Source organism: Acromyrmex echinatior, chromosome 2 (assembly GCF_024713525.1).
Source record: "Acromyrmex echinatior isolate Ae372 chromosome 2, ASM2471352v2, whole genome shotgun sequence".
In the NCBI taxonomy this organism is placed as follows: domain Eukaryota; kingdom Metazoa; phylum Arthropoda; class Insecta; order Hymenoptera; family Formicidae; genus Acromyrmex; species Acromyrmex echinatior.
Window position 1 is genome coordinate 24,449,019 of NC_141853.1, and position 26,727 is coordinate 24,475,745.

Consider the following 26,727-nt stretch of genomic DNA (forward strand, 5'->3'; position numbering starts at 1 on the left):
TTATTAACAGTTATTAACATAAATTATGTATCTGAAAAACTTTTTAAAATGAAAATGTTTTGAAAATCAAACTTAATCACAGTAACTGGCGTGGCGGAAGAGCAGCGAAGAGTTATTGGGATTATCCTCAACACGCGATCCACGGCTTGGCAGTAATTAGGAAAATAATTTATGCCCCATTGGGAACTGAGAAAGGTACCTGGCGGAGTAGAGAAAGCTCTTACCGTAAGTAGAAATTTATGTATAAGTACATCGGTAAGCCGTGTGATTAGTATTTTTTTTTTTTTTTTTTTACGCGCGTGAACGTATGCGACAGAAGTATTGCAATATGTATTTTAGAATTTTATTATCTGTTAGACAGAGATTTTAACGCTTTTACGATTCTGCTTTTCGGATAGAAATTTTAATGTCCGTGATTCGGATTTTATTATTAATGAAATGTCGTCGTTTTGCCAGAAGCGCGTTCTTGCGATATACGCGATTTCGAATGGCAGTTATATTTACGGCACTCTTTCTCTCTTTCGATGCATAGCAGGGGAGAAATTACAATTACAATAATTTGTCGTGAAGTCAGTACGAGGTCTGTATCTGACAATGTAAAGTTTTTATCATCAGCGTTCTTTCCGTTTCAACGACTGGAACACGCGTGTATATTTTAGCTACAAGCAAAGCGACCCATTGAATTAGATCCGCCATACGATATTTCACATGACTTTGCCAATTATTCGCCGGCACAAAATAAAATATTATACGACCAGACCCTTTTGAAATACCGGTTTTTGTTAGAACAGCGATATACCGTTATTTGCGCCATGATAGAAGAAAATGAGCGTAAGCGTAATAAAAGAGTACACTGAGAGATGTCTTTTACGGGTATTCACACATATAGGATTATCATTTATGAGACTGTCTTCTATTTCTTATTACATCTCGATTTCGATCAAACGCTTCATATTACACACAGCTGCATCCTCCCAATATATTTGAATAACTTTTTTATTTTGTTAGTTTTCAAATAATACACAATTTATAGTAATTACAGAAGATTGCCGAAATAATAATAAATCACTGTCAAAGAAAATTACTAAGTAGCGTAAAATATAACCGTCTAGGTTTACATCAACTGATCTTACGAAGACACTTCAATTATTTATTTTCGCGGTTAATTAGTCTTCCGTCAGTTGGTGAGATAGACGCGAATTAATTAGGGGGATACGCCTTTATTGATAATAGCACGATGCACAATAAGTATGTCTCCATAATAGAATACAAAGGAATGTTTGAATGTAGTAGAAAATGGGGAAGAGGCGAAGAGAGATCGACGAGGGAGTATTAAATCGCGGAATTATTAAATTAATTTAGGCGCCTCGATGAATAACGGCCTGCCGATTCATACCTAACCGAGGAGGTGCCTATTGTCTTCGTTTAATTAATCATTGCGAAATCGTCTATGCAAATAACTTCGTCTCTCTTTAAAAAATTCCGGAGATATTCTAAGGAATTCGCACGGCTAAAGTCGTGAATATTTACTGAGCCAATCTGTTGGAAAAAATTTTTTTATAACACCAAATACTTTACTTTTACATCTTTTTCAATTTACTTTTTATTTTCATAATAAAAAATAATAAGTCTATAGACATTATTTATTAACTCTTAATTAATATATTTATTTGATTAAAGTCATTTTGTAAAGTCATTACGCACAAAGACTATAATCACAAAGACCATAATATCTAATATAGTAAATGCAGTAAAAGTAGTTTCCTGTTAGTGTCTGGAAACTTGCTATAAACTAAGTGACATCAAACCTGAAATCGATCTGTAATCTCGCGTTAATGATATTCTAATTTGATCACGGGATGCTACAGTGAGTTTACGAAGTTAATTGAGGTGTTTCAAGGAAGGTAGCATATACATATATAAGATTAAAGGAATAAAGTAGGATAATTCAATAATAGTAACCAAAAGAAATTAATTGTTCGAATGTGAATTGATGATATCAATTAAATCTGAAGAATATAACTTTATATTAAAATTAAAAATTCATATATATGAGTTTATCGATAAATTTAATCTAGGATCTAATAAATAAATTACTTATGAAATATTACGATTTCCAATAATTTATCCTTTATATACTTTGTATTTATCTAATAGTGCTCATCAACCGCAATTACACATTTATATAAACATGTGCATATATATGCGTAATTATAATTCTAAAAATTCAGACGTTTATTTACTTTTTCTCGCATAACAAGAAACAGAAAAACATGCAAGCTAAATTTATTTTATACTATACGTGTTTTTATATAAATAGTATGTTTTGAACACCATGAATGATTTGAATAACCCTGATGTAGCTTAAATTGCAAAAATTTTATAAATGATATGTCTGGATTAGACATATCATTGCACACAGCGCACAGTGTATAGATTTTTATTCTTTAATTCTACAATCGGGCTTTATTATACAAACGGGTTAAAATGTACGTAAGCGCAGACAGAGAGAATTACATTACGATAACACCACGGGGAATGCATGCTTTTACACGATGCTTTTATCTGGCGAACTCGCCGGACAGTGTTTGCGTGTACGCGATGCGCTTAGATACATCTTACGACTTTCCTACGGCACTAACGGCCAATAGATAGCAGATGACGCTCCGGGGATGCACTAAGATGTTAATTTAGCTATTACTTATAACCCAACCACCGCCTCCGGGGTTGCATCCGAGAGAAGTTGGATCACCCCGTTGGCCGTGTCGGCGCGGTAGTTACGAACGGACAAGCGGGAACTACCGGCAAACTCGTTGCTCGCTCGCTGGTTCCTCCCAGATACGATCGATTTTGGTTTACTGTGCCCATCAGTCGACAGTCTTCCACCTTAATATCAGTTATATCGAGTAGTAGGTGCACATATAAATCAAATTGATGATTTTACAATCAAGATGCGCATCACCTATTCGCTTGTCTATCAGCCTACATCTATTGCAATTTTGATGAGACGCCTAAACCATTTAAAAAATATCTGTACAGATTTAATATGTCTGGTGCAAATTTAATACTTTTGCGATGTATATAATTCTCACTATATTGGTGTTAATATTAACATCAACATGGTGTGGATTTCAAATTCATGATGTTAAATCTACATATTAGGGTTAATATTAACATCAACATAGTGAGAATTATATAAACACCGCTATTTTTTAGAGGATATATTTTACGAACACATCGCTAGCAGTACGATAGTACGACAAGTATGAGCGAGTATCTAGCGAAAGGTAATAATGTTAAATTGAACAATTAGATTTAACATCTTATAATGAGCTAGTAATATTTCTCATTTTATGTAAGAAATTTTTTATTTTTTTCTTGTCGACGATGTAATAAGAGAATAATAGACGTTCCTGTTATATTTGATCCAAAGATGATTTACAATATCAGTTTTAGATTTTTGGACAAGCTTGGGTAAAGTACAAACATTACCCAATATTAAAACTGGAATATGCTTTTACGATATTTCATTAAATGAAGAAGTATAAGTACAATATATTCATAAAAATAGCAGAGATCACCAATTACAATATTCTAAAAAAATCCGGTTGTTTGTACTTGTATTCACACATACAAGATTTCTGTTACTACTCTGGAAACCAATCTTGCAGCTGTCGATTTGGAGAGAGGCGAGTGTGAGAATCATCTTGACAGAATAGACATGTAACCGATATGATATAGTGACGTTAACGAGTGCCATCGCGAAAAGTTCAGTGGAGTGCTGATATCCGTGATATAATCAAGTACTGAAGTTTCTCTCCGCATTTTCGCATGCTGGCAGAGTTATCAATGCTACCGACTGTTTTACGGACATTTAACGTGACACCCTGTTTTCCGCTCTCGTTTACTACTAATTCACTTTGCTATTTTTTATATTTTTATTTTCAAAAGAAGATAATCGTTTTACGGACGTTTGACATAATTTGTCATATCACTTTACTGAGATTGTTAAACGCTGACTATTGCAGTCTTAATCTTCTCCTGTGACATTAAAAGGATTGCCTCTAGAAATGTGCCTGAAATTCAGCGAACGGTGCAACCGCCATACATTACAGCACGCTAACGTCCTCGAGAGTTTTGGGATTTCATAAAATGGATATTGCAATCATATTTTATAACGAATTACTTTGATACGATTAATCATGAGACGTGTGGGCATGTGAGAAGATGAATTAAATTATGAACGCATTAGCAAATGAGATCCCATTATCACTGAATATGTTCAAAATTACAAAGATTAACGTTCCATAAATACAGAATTACAACGAGCTGTTAGAGTTAATTATTATAAAATTTTGTTTGGCTACATTACTTCATGAGATTAAAACCTTTAGCTTCATGTATTTTTCAGCTATATTTCCTGAAATATATAGGAGGCTTTAATGTCGATAAACATTGAGCGATGTCAGTATTTACATTTGCATTATATATCGATGTAATCTTATATATTGTAATTTGTATCTATATTTCTACATTTTTGCACATGCAACTGGTTTTACTCCGTTTTAAAGTTGAGTTTAAGACTGTATTTTAGTAGGCAATAAGGAGAAAAGGCTTCCAAGTTCTTCCATAAGAACAGTTCGCGATAACTTTGTTTAAGTGACCTAATATTGTTGAAAGAAGTAATCACAAATTTAAAATTTACGAGAGAAATTTTAACTTCTCCTAAAACGATCTAGTACTTGCGACAATAGATGCAGGTCGTAACAAAGAGATTACAAAGCGTTTGATTATGCAGAAACGTCCTTCCCCATTTCTGTATAGTCGATCGAAGGTCGGCCGATAAAACCATGGTCAACCCTTACGTCCGACACCACAGGGTGATAAAGAATCCCATGCTATCTAGTTGGTACAAGAAGGCACAAATGGCGCAAATAGAGAGAGAAGCGATAGAGAGAGAGAGTGCAGGATGAGATAAATGAGAGCGAAGGGTAGAATAGAAAAGAGAAAGAGGGATAGACGGAGAAAGAGAGAATTGTCGTTGAGCACCAGTGGTACCGATCAGTGACGACGAGAGATCAACGAGGGAGACGACGATCTGAGAGTAGGTGGGAAATGAGACTCATCTGCATCCGGTAACATTGTTCCCACCATCCACCACCCGTAGGAAACTTTCCCAGTTGTGATGCGCACGACCCTCGGATGATGGGATGGGGAGGCCGCCGATTTCAAAGCAGGTGAAGACAGGAAATGAATCTAGAGCCGCTGTTCAGGAAGCCGCGGAAACCGTTTCCGATAATTGCCCCGGAATTGTCGAAATTTCCCGCTCGCGGTTCAGTTGGTTTGTCAGGATGTAATTCGAATTACAGCGATTCTGTGTGCTAATATTTTCATGTAGCGAAGTTGTGCGCTTCGCGAATAAATAACAAAAAATAATTTTTATTATTTGCTAAATTTATTACAAATTTAATTCATCTAGAACTTTATAGTCAGTATAAAAATTTATGCATTTCTTATTAATATAATGTAATTATGATTATATACATTTTCATAATTACGTTTTTATAGTATATATATTAGGTGTTGGAATTAATTCGTAGCGTTTTTAAATGAAAGAATGTTATTTATTTCACATGAGCATTAAAAAATACATTAATGAAAGTATTTCCCATCACTTGTAAAACGCTACGAATTAATTCCAACACCTAATATTTTCTGTTATCTCATGTATTCTATTGTTAGCTTTTGCCAATGAATTTATTTATATCATCAGTATTACATCAGTATTACATGCCGAGTTACCTGAAAGTTAGGTGGCTGGTATAAGAGTATATAAAAGATTCATAGAGAAATGAAAAAAAAATGAGGTAACACCGAGAGAGCTACTTCATTGTCTTCCTTTCTCGTCCCACGTGGGCCTTTTGGATTAATCGCGGCACGTCTCGAATGTCGTTCTCTTACAGGATATTCTCTTTCCTACGCCGAAGACAGTTTCTTCGCCGTAACGTTACAAATGACATGGTTTTTAAAGCGTCCGCCGCGGAGACGCTTAACAAATGTTCGAGGATCGTCGGCTCTTTTAAAAGGCAGGAGCTTTTGCACGGATCTTGCCTTCTATATATGTCCCCTTTCCAAATCTTTTCCGTTAATCGAACTTGCGTCGCTCTCAGCGTTATTAATCGGTTTGTTATCGTTGTGAAGGTCTCATGTCAGAAGAAAAATTCCGCTGAATGATCACTGTCGAACCATGACTGTATATATATATATATATATATATATATATATATATATATATATATATATGTGTGTGTATGGTTCTCAAAGAGATTAATGTATCAGATCAACGTACATTTTTCTCATCTAAAAAGTGATAGGGTTCTGTCTTTTAAAGAGAATAAAAGTCGCACAAAATTAAAAAGAGTTAAAAAGAGAAGGCGTTAAAAAAGGGCTTTAATATCAATTTGAAAAATAATCATAATGTGAATAAAAAAAATTTTTTTGGTGATATTTTTGTTATATTAGTAAAAACCATGACCGACATTGCGATTTGTCGAGTTAGTTATGCACGATAAAGAGTGAGATTGCTTGATATGGTATATCCTGTAGTTACATATATTACGGAACATTATACATATTGTTTCCATCAATGATAAATCGCACTATCAACGTCGCATGATGTATACTGGTACCAAGTTTATCCTAGCTTTAACTAATTCTGAAGTCTGTGGAAACGCGTTTAGTATTTCACGATACTACCAATATAAATAATATAAACAACGAACGTTTACAATACAAATATTGTTATAGAACTTGCTTCAATCTATATAATATTCATTAATACTATTAATTAGCATCTCTTACACAATGTGATACATTCAATATATTATTATATTGATTCTAATGCAATTGGATTATTAAGTATTCAGAGTGTAATCGAATAATTACTGAAATGTATATGCTACAGTTAATTAATGTAGAAATTTGATATAAATACATACTGAAAACAATTCTTAAACAATACTAATGTTATATGATAATAGAACGTTCATTATCACTTGTACCTCTAAATTGCAATATTTCACTTACCAAATAGGTAATACGTAATAATTTTTAGAAAATGCTGCATTGAAAAAAAATTGTTTCTTTGACTAAATCAATTTAAGTCTTTATTTCAAACATATTATTAGGTGTTGGAATTAATTCGTAGCGTTTTTAAATGAAAGAATGTTATTTATTTCACATGAGCATTAAAAAATACATTAATGAAAGTACTTCCCATCACTTGTAAAACGCTACGAATTAATTCCAACACCTAATATATATATTTGACTTAAATACACACAATACAGTCTTCAACGAAAGAAATAAAGACAACTAAATTAATTTAATCAAATAAACAATTAATTTAGTTATTAAATGAATGATTAATTAATTATTAAATGAATAATTTTTTTCTTAATGAGGAATTAGATTTATGTCTTACACATTTCGTAATAAAATGAGGTGTAAAATGATCCAGTTCTAGACATTAAATATCTTTCACAATGCGTGGCTCTACTTGCAAGCAGAATTTCGTAATTTTATGATGTAGGAGGGAAGAGCATGTACCGGACCTTACTTGAGGTTACGCGAATCTGTTTGTGCAAGGTGCTAGAGAAAGGGGTGCTCCCTGCCCTTCATTCGTCTCGAATTCTATGCGGAGGTTTGCGAACAATACCATCTCTCTCGGAATGCTTTCTCTTGGGATTATAGAAACGTCGTTTTCAAGCAAGCACTGGCAGACAAAGTGCGTCAGCTTGAATTGCACGATTTTATGCCGCATTCTAATAAGAATAATATATAATTTTGAAAATTCATTCGGAAAATTTTTCATGGTTAAACAACAATTTGTAATAAAATTTGCATGGCTTGTTTTTAAAAATTAAAACACACCGTCATTTATCTTAGAGAACTGTTCAAGCAGAACAACAGGTAACGATAACGCCAAAATGACTTCAAAATGAATGATGTGAGTAATTGAAAAATGACATTTAATAATCATTTTGGAGCTATTTTGACGTCATTGGTGTCATAATTTCTACTTAGATATTTAAACTTTGATTTATTATTGATATCATATAGACACGCATATTTATATATCTTTCTTATTATATACATCCTGTTTTACTGTGTATAAGTATACGAGCCACACTTATACACACAAATGCAACACAACTTCGTTTTATTAGGTAATGATCCATCCACTTTATTCGTTTGAACCTTTCATAGCTGATATGCGTTGCTCAAAGTGCAATATACCTAATTTCTACACCATGTTATACCATATTATCTATATATCTCTTGCTTATTATTACCATATTTAATTTGTAATTGCCTTATTCAATGTGTACACTTTAGCGTCAGATTAATTACAGAATTTTAAAAATAGATTTCGATATCCCAGATTCTCTATTAAATCTATCCTTTGAAATACGATTGCATTGATGATTTTACTGATATATATATATATATATATATATATATATATATATATATATATAAGTGTCGATAGATAATATTGATACGTCTGTCCTATCATATACTGAAAGCGTACGTTTGTATGGTCATTGGGCGTACTTGCACGTGTATTCGAATATTTAGTCATTCACTTATACCATCTCCGTTCATCAACTAATCGAACGTATCAAATATTTACGATTATGTAATTAACGTGCGCCGAGGTATTGAGTAGAATGTGTATACTTCCGAAATTAGAAGCGCGATGTATATAATTCCAATCATGTCGGACATTCGTGGCGTAATTACCGCAGATTTCGATTATGCTGAATATGAAGCGATTCTTGTAAACGAGCTCTCTTACTGCTATCGCAATCGAAAATTCACTAGAAATCAATCCGAGCCTTTTTCTCCTCTTCTAACTTTTGACCTCCTCTCTCATCTCCTCCGCTCTAACACTCACACTTGCTTCCCTTTTGCTCTCGCGCTTTCACATTTCTACTCCGCTTTTCTCTCTTTCTATCGTTTCTCCTTCCTATCGTTTTTTACATCGCACATCCGCAGGCGTCTGTCCACTATCGTAAATATTGGATATCCATTATGAAATATTGGATGATATCGGATATTCGACGTGCGGCCGATATAGTCCGCAGCCAATACGTATTCGCGTTTCTGGCAGTACCGACGTCGGGATCGCGCCAAGAGGGGGAAATTGCTTTGCCTGCGGTAGCATCTTCGATAATTAATATGCCTTGTTGGAATTCGCATTTGACAGAAAAATAACGAGTGACTCGTTGGAAGCGACGTTATTAGCAGCAGTGAAACCGCAATATGGATACTGTAGTACAATACTGTAGTGGAAGCGGAATTAATATCAGCGCGAGGAGCTGGCTAGTTTAAATATATGTGTTTGCTTCATCAACGCAACAACTAAAAATGCGCTCGATGTTTTGCCACAGAAGATAAATATATATATTTTTCATATAACTATACTGATCCAGAGTAAATGGTGTTGATAAATATAAATCGCACAAAATTGTCACAGTATAATTCAACTTGAAAAATGTATTTATTTCCTATTCCGTGTTATTTTAACAAAATAAAACATAGCACTCTTGTTCAAAACTGTCTGTTCGATATCAGATCGTATATCACATTGATACCAGTTAATATCAGTTAATATATCTTAATATTATTATATATATATACATTGTAATGTCTCTGACTAACAAGATATACATTGTATACATATAAGATATTAAAGAGAGATAAAAAGATAAATACTTAATATAATGCACACTTTTGTTCATGTTAAAGTATCAATATTATATAGGGAGACATGGGATTTCCTCGTATTATTGTAATTAAAACAAATTATAAACGTATCAGTATTAGCATAAAATAATGTAGGATAAAATGATATGATAAATAATATGATAAATAATATAAGAGAAATTCATTGAAATTATAAATTCCCAAGCATGGACGAAGTTGCAATGTAATTATGTTTATATCTAAATATTATCAAATGCGTCACGTTTTCATAACAAGAGAAGACTCGTCGCCTGTTTCTGTAAACATCAATTCGTCCCGGTGCACAGTATCCGGTGTGTGCATCCATTCCGATGTTGCGTCCATCTCGTTTTGTTTGTGCACAATGCGACATACCTACTTACAGAATCGGTCAGCTTTTCACGTGTTTCATTTCCGAAAGCGTATGCACGCAACGTAACAGTTGGTTCCGCGTGAGATTGAAAGATGCAACGTTTGTCGACATACAATTCACGCAGGCGCGCGTTTATTACGTATGTGCATGTATATGTGTGTGTATAGATGCATCGGCAGGCCGAATCGAGAGAGTATACACAATGCGTTTGAGTCCGCAAGGACCGTACATGTTGGAAGAGGGCAGAAGGATGTAGCTGTGTGTACGATGGACATTGATGGTGGAACATTTCACTGTGCAACAATGCTTTGCGGCAACAATGCACAAACAAATGATTCCGTTGTAGCCGTTGTAATTACTGACGGCGTATGTGGGGTATTCCCTCTCTCCGTCTCTCTCCTCGCTCGTCTCTTGACCGCGCAATCGGTCTTTCTCCTTCCCTTGTTCCGTTTTGATTGCTAAATCAACGCATTTCCGTGAATGCCGATTGATCAAACATGATTCCCTTCAGTGACGTACTTGTACGGTGATTGGAATTCGCGAAAAGAAAGCGCGAGCAGCAATTGAATGCATCTAATTTCCGAGCCTTTTTCCGTCATAAAGGAAGAAGTCATATAACAATTCAATTATAAACACAACTTATTCTTTATCAAGATTTTTCTTTATCTAGAGTTTTTTAATATATTAAAGTTGCATGAAATATCGTATTTACATAATAAGTTATCAATATTATAATATTTGAAAAATATATTAAAGTACACTTCTATATATTGTATATTTTTTAAACATTTCTGATTCCTGTATAATTGATTCAATATGATATATATATATATATATAAAGGAGGTAATCAGATATCAAGCAATTTTTCTTTTCCTATATGAATTTTAAATATTCATACATGTCATTCTTCCACGAGTCTATTTATTAAACCTTGCTTACATTCTTATAAAAAGGTTAAACGTTTTGGAACTGTCGCAGATGTTAACATAGTAGATGCATCCCAATTTCATGGACGCGCTACTGTTTGTTCCACCGCACAAGATGTACGGCACTATATTTGTTTTTTGAATAAAGGAATTCTGTTGTGATCCAGAAATTCACGAGACATGCATACGTAATTCTTTCGGTATGCGAAGCTCTCTTGTTTCTCTTCGTAGACAATATTTCAAGAGCAAAGCTGTTTCCATGAAGTTGAAGCTTTATCTCCACGACTGCAGTTTCTACACGGCCAATGCATTATATTTGTTCGTAAACTAGGCTATTATTTGTCTCTCTAATAATTAAGAAAACTGTCGTTGAACTTTATATATATATATATATATACATATGGACATAAATTTATTGCGTTTAATAAATTTGAGAACAGATTAAAGAAAATTCTTATAATTTAAGTACAATTTAGCTCTAGTCATATCTTTTCAGAAATTGTAAACGAATAAATTTTATTATTCTCTATCTATAATAAATTTCATTAGTCTCAATCTATAATTCAGAGTATAAGCTTACAATTTAGATTCAGTTTATAAATTAGAGATTTTATATTCTATAAATTACATTATATTAATAATAAAATGCGCAAAGTCATAATATCGCGTCGTTAATTTTTCAAATCACTTATATCAAAATGTAATTAAGATTTTGGATAAAAAGGTTGAAATTTAAAATGTTGTAATAATCAATTTTCCGATAATTCCGAAAATAGATCTTTAATATCTATCCGTTCGATCTCCGAATTATAAACAGCAACTACCGTTTCGTATGCCAGATAGGAGGCAATTGGATGAAGGGTGCCAGAGCTTATGGGGATACAACTGGTAAGAGATAGTTTAATAACGGCGCAACGTCGCCGAGGGTGCACACGTGCAACTATCGTCGGCTTACGTGCACGTGTATACGTGGCACTAGCACGTACTACTACTGAGCATCGTGGACAGGGAGGGTGCCGTAGGGTAGTTTTGGGGCGGATACGTAGACGTAACTACGATACCTGACATCGGGCAATATTGAAGCAATAATCTTGGCCCTCCTCGCTTCCCTCCTCTACTTCCGCCCTTGCCGGAGTCTTCCGACGCGTTAGTGCGCTTTGGTACACGAAGATATTAAACTTACGTGCTTTCTATGTCTCGTGCGTGTGTGAGAGAGATGGGGGTACATGCGTCGATGCTCACCCTTTCGAAGTCTCGGCCTGTCTCATCAAATGATCTTGTGAAAGGGCGTTAACTCCTCGCATCGCTGTCTCTGGAATAAATGAATAACAAAATTATGTTCCTTCGAAGAAAATAATCGCCAATGTATCGCAAGTAGAAAATATCCGTTTCTTCTTGTAGGAGATATCTTTATAAATATGATGTAAAGTAATATTTTTATAAATCATAGAATTTCTTTTACGTAAATACTTCGATATTAAAATAATTTGACAATTGGGAAAAATAGAAAATAAAGTTTTTATTGAAGATGGCATTTCCTTAAGCATTTCCTTAAGTGTATAGTATTATATTGTAGTTTTTCTTAATACTACCTAAATAAATTCTGGCAAAGTATCCATTTTATTCGCTAGCTCGCAAGATCGATGACGTAAAGTGCACTTGTGTAAAGCCGTGGCAGTTGATTTCGGCGCCTCTTGGTGTTAACAGGGACTGATACAAGACGATGCTGGTGCTGTTCGCGCGTTGTTCCTAGACACCGTCGTGTATATAAACTTTACACAGGAGAAAATAATTTACCAATCATGCTGATGTATTCAAATGAGATTCAAATTCCCTTCAATATTCAGCGCGGGCTGTTTTACTTTCAAAACGATAAGCTTCTCTCACTGTTGGCGGCTGTTATCGCTCGATATGCGTCCTACATGCTCTGCTCCACCTTCTATTATTCATTTTCCTTTGTGCCCCGGTCTTCTTGCGCCAACGCGCGTTCACCGAACGCCGTTCTTCTCGTGCCGTTATATCGAACTACCACCAGCGGCAAGTTTCTTCGTTTGAAAACTCGATACAATGGCACGTCGCGCCCGCCACGCGCTTCGTATTGCCGCTTATGAAATAAATCAGGCGGTCCATATCGCAGTTTGCCCAAGTTTCAAACGTGCATCGTGACGCGCGACACTTTATGATATTGCCTCTCCACTGACTGTATAAATTTTCCAAACTGTCATCATTTCCGAAAATTGTGTTGTGCAACGTATTCAGGGTATTCCGTGTCATGAAAATTATACTTTTATGACATAATTCGCCGTTAATTGTTTCAGTGATTTGCATATGTACAACAAATTGGTCTTTCATGTAACATATACGCGCGAAACGGAACGGAACTGAAAATCTCTTCCTCTCTCACACGCGAAAGCGTATTTCGGACAGAATGAATTGTAGAAACGCGTGGATGATCATCGATTGATTTTGCAGATGCCCTGAAAACATGTTATTTCGGGCGAAATGGCATGTAGATCTCTTCGTTGAGAGGGTTGAAACGTAATGATCTTCGGTTTGGAGCCGACTGAAAATTCATGACATCGATATTCGCGGTTTTGCATGCGAAATCAGGCGCATTTGGCCGAGGCGCAAAGCCCTCGTGCAAAGGGGGATGGCAGGACATAGGGAATGCGAGAAAACGAGGGTAGTGAAGAAAATCGGTAACGATTCTCGCAAAATTATTCGCGAGCAGCTCGACCGAGGCCCAAAATTGCACTTCGCGTGTAGTAAGTACGAAGACCGTTCGGAAATTTCTCTGACGAGCGTTTGTGTTATCTTATATGGCACAAGACGACAAATGACCATCTTACGAAATGTAGTTTCGGAACCCGTCGGGTTTAGCAACTTTATTCGACTTTTAAATTCTCGACCCACTTGGCCGCGACTTGTATATCGGTTTAGCATGCCAACTGCAAGGAAATTTCCACCCCACCAGACGCGACGATGCTCACGGAAATACGAAGACAGCCACTTGTTTGCCTCGGAACGACTAATCACCAAAAACCTACACGGGGATTTCGCGAACAATACTATGAACTAAGAACGAAAGAAATAAGATAAATTTTCGTTCGTACGTGAGTTCTCGTTCGAAAAATGTTTCCGCTACGGAAAACTGCGATCGATATCACTTCTACGATTAATGAGGAAGAAGTTTTTAGATTTAGAAGGTTTTCGATTTAAGATAAATTTGAAGGAAGGTGCTCTTAAGCTTTTATTTTTTAATTTCTTAATGTTATTGAATTAAGTTACGAAAAATATATTTTAGAAACTTTTTTTTAGTTATACAAATTAACGAATGAAACTTTTGATATTTTGCATTATTGGAAAAAATTGATATATCATGCAATCTTTCTGATGGCTAAACATGCAGTCAGAATAAACGCGCGTTCTATGAAAAGACTATAAACAAATCATCTTCCCTCTTATGGCATCTTCCATTATCTTATATTTAGAGAATTTACATTTAGAAATTACCTTACATTTAGAATGTAATTACATAATTTTTACGAGTATTTATATTTTTAATCAAGTGATTATTGTTGATAATGTTCCGCAATTAAATTCCTCACAATAAGACTGAATACAGGAAGTGATTAATCTTGTCTCATATCGATACACTGCGAACATCGATCGTGTCTTGAAATTTGTCGAAACAAATGGTTTTTCCGTTTTGCGGATGTCGATCTTTTTTCTTGCCGTCAGACGCCGGTAGATGCGATATCAATTTCTATTATCATTTCCGTCCCGTACAGTCGCGCAACTCGATTATTGAAGTAGGAAATTCTGGCAGGCTGGAATTCAGCGAACCGCATGACCCACATGCGAGGAAAGGATTTCAGGAATGTGTGAGTGATCATCGTGTGCCGGAGGAATATATTGGAAGTGACTACCTTGATTTCTCCTGGATGTCACGAAGATTACCCTATCTGCTTTCGTGAACCGTCGAATTTCTCTCAGACAATTCGCCAAATAAAATCCAATCTTGTCGACGCGCACGGCCATGACCGTGTAAGGCATGAATAAAACACGAGAGTGCATAAAATCTAAAAGACAATAGCGATGCAAGTACGCGCACGACGTGAAATAAGTTTTTGATTTGCAAGCTCTGGAAACTTTGGAATTCAATGCAATCAGATGTCAGTTTTAATACGATGTATGATATTCCTGAAGTTAAACCAGTTGATATAATATAAAAACTATAAATGATATAATGAAACTCTTGAAAAATAATAAATGTTTATAAGAAAAGTTTAAAAATGTAGATATCTACAAATATTTGAAGTTAAGAAAATGTTTCCTCAGATAAAAATAGAGAGAAAATAAAATGTCGACATTTAATATTACAAATGGCAGTCGAGGTTAGATCTTTAATGCTTAAATAATTCAATGTGAATTATATATACACATACACACATATATATATATATATACACACACACACTCTATATGTACATGCATATGTACCTTATGTAGTCATTCGAACTACGCGCCGAATTGGGTTTCCGGACTTATAAACATAATTAAACTACTGTAATAATATCACGAATTAAATTAAATTGACAAGCAATTTTTAATTTGATTCTAAATCAAGCATCATATTAAAAAGATGTTAATGTGCTGAAAAACTGTGTAAATAAAATTGCGAAGAATATTATCTCGGCTGAGAGTCAAACCCGGATCTCTTGTATTCCGTACGAGCGTCCTATTTTTCGCAATAAATTTATTTATAGTTTTTCAATACATGTTTTTAATATGATTCTTAATTCAGCATCGAAGTATTAAAAATTGTCAATTTAATTTCATTCGTGATATTATTACAGTAGTTTAATTGCGTTTATAAGTTTGGAAACCCAATTCGGTGCGCAGTTTGAATGATTATAAATGTAGTATATATATGCATGTATATATATATATACATATATATATATATATATATATATATGTATATATACACACGAAGATATATCTTTCGAAGGTATATCTTTAATGCTTAAATAATTCAATGTAAATTATATATAATATATATATATATATATATATATATATATATATATATATAATTATAAGTTAAGCATTTCTACCTCGTATTGATTGTGTTTTCACATGTAGTCCAAAATGATTCTTATTATTTAATATTACATTATATATTATTTATTTAATTAAAATTATTTAATTAAATTTAATTTTTTAATTAAATGTATTTGTTCTGTCAAGATCATTGTTGCTTTATTTTAACTCCAGGGCTATTATGGTTCTCTGTTATATTTATGCAACATTTCTATTTGCTAAAAAGATTTGTTTTAAACAATTCGCCCCAAACTCCATTAAGCTGGCAAAGTTACTATCTTGCGTGTGGAAAAGTGGACGTAAAAAATGACTCTCAGAATTCACGAGTGATCGCCGGAATAGGAATATATGAAATCGATTGCTACGATTTCCCACGTGTCACCAGGCTCGATTTTCTGCTCACTTCCACACTGCGTCAGACAGAATATCGAACTCCATTCGCCGGTCGAGTCCATCCTCGTCTTCTCTTCGTCGAAATTGTATCGTATTTGCGATCGAACACAGGCTAGGGTGTAGAAGGCAGAAGAGAATCGGCTGGAATATTATAGTCTTGGGGGTTGAAGAAAGAAAGTCGCTGTAGAAGGTAGAGAATTTGAGAATGCGAATCCTGCTTTTGATTCACGTTCATTTTTCGGAAGATGCATTTGCGAAGGGAAGTTAAATCCGCGACGAAATCTTCAGAGCTTTGAGACATTCAATGGTAATCTAGTCACATATAAGCATAAGGGAGCCAAAAAGGAGTTATGAGAAGAAGAAGCAATAGATTCGTGAGAAGCAAACACGAAACGACGGAAAGTGTTGTCTTTTCTAATTGGATTTTTTTAAGTTAAAAAGTTATTAACAAATATGCAAACGATAAGCAATCGAATGAGCTTAATTAATAGAAAATTAATTTTCCCAAAAGTTGGGGGACCAACTTTACATGGGTGTAAAATACAATTTGATTTATATAATAATAATAGTAAAAACTTATTGTTGAAGTTTTTACAAGTATGCAAGAATTTTGTTAGACTTTAAAATTCAATACAATAAAAGAATTTGTACTGAGGAGATCAAAGACGTAGGAGCAAAATTCCGCATAGTTGACGGAGGGTTAAGAAATTCCGAGATGAGGGCGATTCGCTTTCGAAGATTCTAATGCCGCATGCGATTCAGTTTGTCGGAATTCTCTTTCTGCTGCGCGATGACCTTTCGTTTCGCTACGAGTCAGGCAACCGCTGAAATACACTTCAAGAGACGAACGGGTTGAAAGTTGAAAGATGACCGACTGTCGCGCGGTACCGGGAAAGACAGGATGCACGCTAGTATACGAACCAGAAGTTCAACTTTCGGAACTTTCGGTGCATTGTTGTGGCGGGCACGACGTCGAACTTGGCAGCAGTTCCGGAAAAGAGAGATGCCTCAAAGGGGTGGCAGCGAAGTGGGTGGTCCCGAGTGAGAACAGGGAACGAGAAAACGGCGGCGCCGGCATACAATACGCGTGCAGACGTCGTCGTTGTCGCGGGCATCGCGTAGACGAAATTGACGGAAACTTTCGTACTTTCGCCTAGCTGAAAACAAAAGGTACCGGCGCGTGTAGGAAAAGCGTTGTCCGATTACGATAAGCCTCCGTTGCCCGGGTGATTTATCGATTTATTTTCTTGGTACTATCGAGCGATTGAAATTCAGTGCAGCTCTTACGCGCAGCTTATTGCACTGTCTTTTCTACGTAATATCGATCGGCGTCGAGACAGTCGACGACTACGACGTTAACAAACTGCATCGAAATTGCATTGTAGAATGATACCGAAAATTCGATGTGCGCGTTCCTTTTTCATTTCCAAAAGATAAATTGTTTAAAGGAACGATCGAGGCATTTTGACGCGCGCGGTAGATTGGAATCAGCCCGTAGATCGCAACGATGTAATTATAATTTTATGCATCGGCGTAAAATTAAATCAGCTTAAACCGAATGAAAACGTGATACCGGCGCCATGGGAGAATAATTGTCCTGGAATCGCTGGGTTACGCCAACGAGCGTATATATCGAGCGCACGTTATTTCTAATAATCTGTCGCGACATTAATATTCATAGCGCGAAAATTCGTATATTCTGCGTTTTCTGTAACAACGTCACTTGTAAATTACACGTAAGCATCGGAAATTTAATATCAGCGGACGGTCGACTGCCGTAGATATTAATTGCTCGACGTATCGCAACAGCAACACTCGTGCATACGCCGTAAAAACGTATGTTTGATCTAATTTAATGTAACGTTTAATTTAATCAGGTCATTTTGTATTATCGAATCTCTCGTCGGTTATTTATGACATGCAACATTATGTCTATACCGCCCGTATGATATTTTGTCATCTGGATAAATATACCCCAGTGTTTGATTCACGATTTTAATGATAAAGTGTATAGAAATTGATAAAAGTATTTTTTTGCTGATTCTGTTAACATGATATTGGTTAAAAATTTTTTATAGTGACGCTTTTATATTAATCCAGTAAAAGGTGAAAATACACAATATAATCGAAGAGATCATTTAAATGATTACATCATTTCTGACCCTGTGTATGTAAAATTATACGTATAATATGCAATGCCTACATTACCTATTAATAATATTTATTAGCGATTCTTAGCATTTGTGAAAAATTAAAAGGAGTTTCTGGTTAGATGACACACACATATATTTTGCTTCTCTCGTAACATTCTCAGTTTCTTCTCATTTCTTTAATTGTACTATTATTTATCCTTCCTTTTAGACTTCCTTTCGCGCGGTCAGTTACGTCGCGCGCGATTCCATTAATTAATTCTTGTCCGAAACGAAGCTGCGACACAACACCATTAATATTTCTTGTCGTCGCACAGGCAATTCGGAATTTCGTTGCATCAAGTTCCCGAGATCCGACTTAATTATCGATAAAAATTCGGAAAAGGTTGGGTTTAGCATGATCGGCCTGTCGTGATCGGCGGGCATCGATAATTTATTCATCAACAAATGCACGCGCGTTCGTCAACCCGACAACTCGTCGCTCGAACGCACCGCTGCCGAACGATCGCTCTCAATTACTTGGCAAGTGTGTGCTGTATTACATGGTACGCTCGCGAATTGTTACGCAATGCAGCAGATTTCGTTTTGCTAGTACTCGGTATATTGCTACTAGGACTTTATTTCCCTTGGTGGAATTTTTAATTAAGTGAATTGTTAATAAAAGGTCATAACAAGCCAGCCAAAATATAGAGAACGTTCATCAACTGCCCAAAAAAATAACATTTTCAGGATAACATTGAGAAATGCAAAGTTCGCGTGCGAATTGTATCGTCATGTTAACGTTTCAACATAATACATATTTCATACAATGATTGGCGCGCGTGGAAGTTGATATTAAACTGTAATCATTTTTCGAAACGTCTCCTATTTGACGTGTGGTTATTTGTCACTGTCAATCAACCTCTCTCCACAATTTCTCATAGATTATACATAAAATAACGTGTGAATCTAGTCATATTGTCACCAGTTATTTCGCTTCTGGACTTAAAATTATCAGCATCCTTTGTATTTGTAATAATAACGAGCGTAAAATTACGCTAAAATGGTTTTTAAATTCGTTAAACGTTTCCTCCTTCCCGCCTCGCTATCTTCCCTTTACATCCAGCTGTCAGTTCCAGATGATCTGCTTCATTAAATCTTTCATTTTTCATCCGATGTGCTCTGCGAACGGAAAGCACAGCGCAAAATTCAACTATGGCCTCACATCCATGACGAGACATCCGGCGGCTTTATCGCGATATTGTAACTCGTAATGAGAGTTGTCACTCAAGAACATACGAACGAAAAGATGTCGTAAGAAAAAGGGGGCCAATCTTCCGGTGCGTCTTTACCTACTTTGAGATAGAAAGAGACAGAATGCATTTCGCATTCAGTGATTTTACGTTTTATTACGTTCCCTTGGAAGAGGACCCGAACGACTTCTTCACTGCCGCATGCGGTAGCTAGAAAATTAACTTGAATAAAATTCCGCATGAAATCCGAACGAATATATTTGAAGAGCAACGTTCATTTGTAGCGTGAGGATTTCCAAAGTTAAATTTTACCCTATTTATCGTATCACTTTGGCCGATTTACTTCGTTCGTATTTACTGCTCGCTTATCGAGATACATTCAGGCGATAATGGTTGGTTAATGTCAATGGAATGAGCGTCAATTTAATTTTCCTGTACCGGTCGCAGCGACATTGATCGATTGCGATAATTAGTCGCCATATTTCCTATAGCATAAAGCAATATAAATGAACCCGTTCGCGCGATTCATGTCGAAATATAAAATAATCTGTAAACTAGTTTAGGACGGATTGTTGCCGAAAATTTCCGCTTAAATTATGTTTGGCAATTAATGGAAATATTTGTTAAATCATAACACGTTAATGAATAATACTACTGTTAATTTTAATCATCTATAATATTATCTATCATAATATTATTCTTTTTAGATAGCTACAGCACTCTACGTATATTATCTTAAAAACTTTGTTCCAAAGAAGAAAAATAAAAAGAATTGTCTACAAGTCTTAAAGTTCATTACTTTTACATTCTTTTATTTTATAAGAATATAAATAATGTAAATTAATTTAATTTCTATAATATTACTAAATATTAAAAAATATATTAGGTGTTGGAATTAATTCGTAGCGTTTTACAAGTGATGGGAAGTACTTTCATTAATGTATTTTTTAATGCTCATGTGAAATAAATAACATTCTTTCATTAAAAACGCTACGAATTAATTCCAACACCTAATATAATATTAAAAAATATAACTATAAAAAAGTTTTACTACTTAATCATATTTTAATTGTTGGCAACAATACAAAATATATCTATGAAAAAATTGTAAAGGATTCTTTTAAACAAACATATCAACATAAGAGAATTATTCAGATTATACCTCTATATATATATTATATATATATAATATATATATATGAACAATAATTCTCTTGTTATATATATATATATTAGGTGTTGGAATTAATTCGTAGCGTTTTTAATGAAAGAATGTTATTTATTTCACATGAGCATTAAATACATTAATGAAAGTACTTCCCATCACTTGTAAAACGCTACGAATTAATTCCAACACCTAATATATATATTTTTCTTCATTTATCAACATAAGAGAACTGTTCAGATTATACCTATATATATATATATATATATATATATATATATATATATATATATATAGGTATAATCTGAACAGTAATTCTCTTATATTAATAAATGAAGAAAAATGCGGAAGAAAGCTGTAATATAAAATAATATAATCTGAACAGTAATTCTCTTATGTTGATAAATGAAGAAAAATGTGGAAGAAAGCGTAATATAAAATAATAATTGAATAAAATAATAATTGAAACACACACACACACACACACACACACACACACACACACACACACACACACATATGTATTTCAATTATTAGGTGTTGGAATTAATTCGTAGCGTTTTACAAGTGATGGGAAGTACTTTCATTAATGTATTTTTTAATGCTCATGTGAAATAAATAACATTCTTTCATTAAAAACGCTACGAATTAATTCCAACACCTAATATTATTTTATATTACGCCTTTCTTCCGCATTTTTCTTTGCAAGAAAGTAAAATTTGCACACACGAAAAATCCCCTCTTCACCAACATGTTCGTTATCATTCCTTTTAACGTTCTCGTTACTATGTATATCCAGCATGTTACCATCGTATTTATGCAAGGAATTCAAAACGAGACGAATACATGCGACGACACGTCGTCGCTCGGGCGCGAAATGCAACGCTACGTCCATCCGTCCGTCCGTCGATCCGGCTTTTTTATTTCCTCGCACGCTATGTCGCGTTTCAAGTAGCGTTGTGTCGCACGGTATTTAAACGGTGACTCCTAATGGCAAGCACGCACATTCGACGCATATCAGGTACATCGTGTGCTGTTTACAAAAACCGCGGTAGCCGTCGAACGCGTTCTTTCCGCCGCGAGTCTGTGAAAACATTCATTGCCAGTAAAATTGTGAGTAAAATCACAAACGGTGACAAAGTAAACGTCATTAGTTCTGGCGATTGTTATTAACGTTACATAGTTACGAGAGTGATAGACAAACATGGCCTGGGAAAATTTTCCGCTTAGAATGAGAGAAACTGGCACAAAATCGAGGAATAACCGCAAGTGCTCTCATATTGGTTTCGCACACGCCGAATATCGACCGCAACCTCCAATTTTTTTTACAATCCCGGGATTTCCCTCCCTTTCGTCCTGTTGTATGTGCACTCACGTAGTTAACTATATGCATTCGTACAGAATTTGATCTGTACATATCCCGCTCTATATCAGTTGCTTCATTCCGACAAAAAAACGCTTTTAGATTTATGGATCCTGAAATTGCACACAATTTCTATTTAGCTTGAATCTATTCTTAGAATTTTATTTGATTTTTATTGCATAATATGTACAAGGTATATAACTAAAATAAGAGATCATTCTTCAAGATCGAACTCTCCATATCAAACATAAAAAAAAAGTTCAAATCTTTTTATATGCTAATCATGTACTCTCAATTTTTGTGTTCGAACGGTTTAGCAGAAAATCGCGATTAAAAGTGGCAGTTAATGTCAATTAGCACTACCTTTATTAAATTATAAAATTTAATAAATTATAAAATTATAAAATCTTTATTAAATTATAAAATTTATTAAAAAATCAAAAAGTTAATATAGTAAAATTAATGCTTTTTGTATGCTTTCAAGATCACAAATTAATGTATCTGTAATGGTCTAATTTAAAAGCCAATACAATTAAGTTCATAATACATATATCATTAATTGGTATAAGAGTAAAGTGCCAGTTTAAATACAAATAATAAATTGATTGCAGGCTTAAAATATTCCTACTTATGTACTTTCAAAATACGTACAACAAGATTTTGATGTTCATCCCTTTGATTAACAAACCACCAAAGTAAGCACTCTCATCAAAGGAAATGAATAAAGTCTCGTTGTGTATATTTCGAGAGCACATAAATATAGAAGGACATTTTAAACGTAAAATATGTTATCTGTATTTTAACTGTACTTTATTCTTATAACTATTTTACAACTCACGGTTAATTTTTAATCGAGATTCAACTTTCTTATCTTTTTCCAATTCTAGAATTGAAAAGAAATAATGAATAAGTTGAACCTATTAAGAGTTAAGCGTGAATTGTGAAACTGGGCCTAAGGAGACGATGGTCACTTCGGGGCGATTTGTTGAGCAAAGGAAATAAGCACCAAAAATCTCGTTGAGATAATACTTCGTACTAAATAGAGGAACATTCCAAGCCTAACTAATTTGGTATTCTAACTGGAACTTTATTCTATTTATGTATCGAACTCTATTGGCATAAATCTTTTAAACAGTTATAAATATTAATTTTGTTTTGTGAACTTGAAAACACATATAAACCATTTATATTAACTTTTCTAATTTTATATATAATTTAATGAAAGGAATGTTAACGTTACACCTCTTTCAATTGCGATTTATTACATTGTTTGAATACAAAAATTGCGACTAAAACACATAATTAGTACATAGAATACATTTAATTCTGACATGAGTGTTATTTTAATTTTTCGTGAGAGGCACAAGAAATTAAAATAACACTCATGTCAATGCTAACTTAACAGATGTTTTTTATTATAATAGTATCTAACAAGAAATTAAAAGTTCCGAAAAAGGTGTATAATATGACAATATATGGCACATAATATTGTAAAGCGCTCAAAATTCCCTTCTTCGTGCAAATTCGTACATCATGCAACCAAATGATTTGTCGCTCGCTGAACGTTCAAGAAGCTTTAAATTGAAGTGGATAAGGTACTGAATTCTTTATCCATGAGTGTTCCATGGATGCTAAAGTAACGGCTTACGTATATTGTGACAATTCGCCATTACTCTTCTTCGTATACCGTGCGCTGTTACGTCGGCTTTCTTTTATACGCTGCATTTCTCAAATACCCGAGCGAGAAACAACTCGAACCAGAATAGGAATAGATAAATCGACTGCAATACAGAGAGTCATCGCCTCTCTCTCTCTCTCTCTCTCTCTCTCTCTCTCTCTCTCTCTCTCTGTCTCTCTCTGTAGTAAACTGTGAATAAATTCATGTCTTCGTGAAAACGTGTCATCCTACTTATAGCGGAGCAAAATTTTAATGCCTATGTAAACTTATCGATAAGAATTCTCTCGGCGAAACTCGCGTTAAAAGGCAAATCAGATTATCTCGAAATACATTAGAGTTGCTTTAGAGTTGAATGAAAACATATGTGACATGCTGATTTTTTGTACCTGTATTCTTATTGATGAGAATATCCAAATTTTACAATATTTTCGAAGTTTAACTGCTAGATTCATGAATAACAAAATGCACCATAAAGTGCAATTGGTATCTGAAACATCAAGTTACAATTTCTAATGTTTATATATATTTACAAATCAGTATTAAATTATACAGAATATTATAAGAAATAACTTAAGTGATATGCATTCGACAACTTTTTCCTAAGTAAAATATACCTATACGAATACAGAAAGAACGTGTGCTGAAATATTTAAAATTAGGTAGATAGAGGTCTGAAAACAATTTTGTTAGACTATTAAAATAATTATATAAGAAATTCAAGCATATAATGAATAAATGCTGCAAAAAGTTTTGACATTCTAGCGATTAGTTTAAATGTCCTACATAATTATTTTGATAGTCCAACAAATTTATTTGCAAATTTGTATCTGCAGTTAAATTTTTAGGTATTTTAGCAAACCATTCTTTCCGTGAAGGATATTTATTCCTTATGGCGAACGTTACGAGATGACGTATTCTAAAATGGGAAATTCCGATCTCACTTGACTTTATTTCACAAATCAACAAGATAGGAATCATAAACAGAGTTGAGACGAAGGTGATGGTGCACATTGCGCGTATCATCGTCCCCGGAGGAAACTTCCATTGCGCCTTTCTCGTTTATTCACGTTCTGGCTGCGACACTTCGTTCTATTTCTGCTTTCAGGCGTTCATTTAATTTTATTTTCGCCCGCATCATCAAGGGCTTTTTATATTTCTAAATCGAGCCACCGACTGCTCAATTCAATATTCTCTTTACCAATCTAATATGCGACCAGTAGTGAAAAGTATGAATTTAAATTAGTATTAAGTAACTATCAAATAACGAAAAGACCTTATTCGTCTGAGCTGGATCTTAATGTTTAAATAATATATTTCGATGTGTAAATTTGTATACATATCCAGTTCTTGCGCGAAGAAATCATTTTCAATCTTTAAATGCAATCTTATATCACAAACTGGAGTAGTAATATCTATCACAAATTAAATTACTAAGCAATTTAATGACATTGATACTAATAAGCCTGAAAAGGTGTAAATAATTTAATGCTAATAGGTATCTTAAAAAGTTATAAATAATTTATTGCGAAAAATATCACCTTAGCCAAGACTGATATTTTTCGTAATTATATACAGCTTTTTAAGATACTTATTAACATCAAATTATTTACAGCTTTTCAGAATGCTTACATTAGCATCAATATTATTAAATTGCAATATTATTGCTTGGTAATTTAATTTGTGAGATATTATTGCCCCATTTTATTTTAAAATTGCGTTTAAACTGAAAATGATTTCGTCGCGCAGTTATAGGAATAAATATTTATAAATACGCACCGAAACATTATTTAAACATTAAGATATACCTCAGATTGATAAAGCCTTTTTGTTATTTATATTTACATTGCGATATTATGACACATTGTTTAATGTTAAATACTATTTTTCTATTAAATGTAATTCTAACACGATAATACATCTTAATTCTAACAATGTTTATTTTGTTGTCAACATATTTTTTTTGTGAAATATCTTTTACATTAAAATATTTTTTTTGTGATAAAATGAGAGATCGTAAAATGACGCTTATATGGTAAATAACCACAATTTAAAGCCTCGCGAAGTAAGGAAAATTTATGACACGGCGCGTTTTTTAAATCGATGTTCAGATAAGAAAGATTGCGGCGGTATAATTCTAGATGATTTTTCTTCGTAACGGTTTGGTCGGGACTTAATAACAACTCTGATAAATTATTCCGCGGTAGTTGGGTACCGAGCTAATTACGCCACGGCAATTAGATGGGGATGTATATTTGACCCTCGAGATCTCTTAACTATCTCGTTTCAGTCCTCTTTCAGAACAGAAAAATGTTTGGAGCAGGATAAGAAAGACGTAAATGTTAACTTATATTCTTGAGTTATGTATATGACCAACGTACGATTACCCAAATACAAGCATAGCAGCAGTTTTACACAGAAAATTTAATCATGGAATCATCGTGCGTGAAAACATAGTCTATTGATAATAATCATAAAATATTTATTGCAAATGTCAGCAATAGTCATATACATTAGTCATGACTACAAAAACTGTACATACCAAATTAATATT

General features: G+C 34.1%; 1 protein-coding gene and 1 long non-coding RNA gene across 9 annotated transcripts in view; one reads left to right on the top strand and one right to left on the bottom strand.

Moving 5' to 3' along the window:
* The window catches only part of LOC147910667 (uncharacterized), a 132,421-nt gene that overhangs the window by 55,812 nt on the left and 49,882 nt on the right, over window positions 1-26,727 (top strand). The window lies entirely within an intron of this gene.
* Window positions 1-26,727, bottom strand: part of LOC147910668 (uncharacterized) — a 156,793-nt gene that overhangs the window by 42,493 nt on the left and 87,573 nt on the right. For 4 of the 8 annotated variants that reach the window (XR_015544045.1, XM_087402643.1, XM_087402644.1 and 1 more), the window contains one exon: window positions 12,332-12,401. The exons of 1 other annotated variant lie outside the window; for it this stretch is intronic. Coding sequence is in view for 3 of the 7 variants with exons in the window: in XM_087402643.1 (XP_087258769.1) it covers window positions 12,332-12,401 (70 nt within the window). In the remaining 4 variants the exon portion in view is untranslated. Of the gene's footprint in view, window positions 1-12,272; window positions 12,402-26,727 lie in introns of all 8 variants that reach the window. 3 more of the 8 variants (XR_015544046.1, XR_015544044.1, XR_015544047.1) reach the window with 1 other exon arrangement.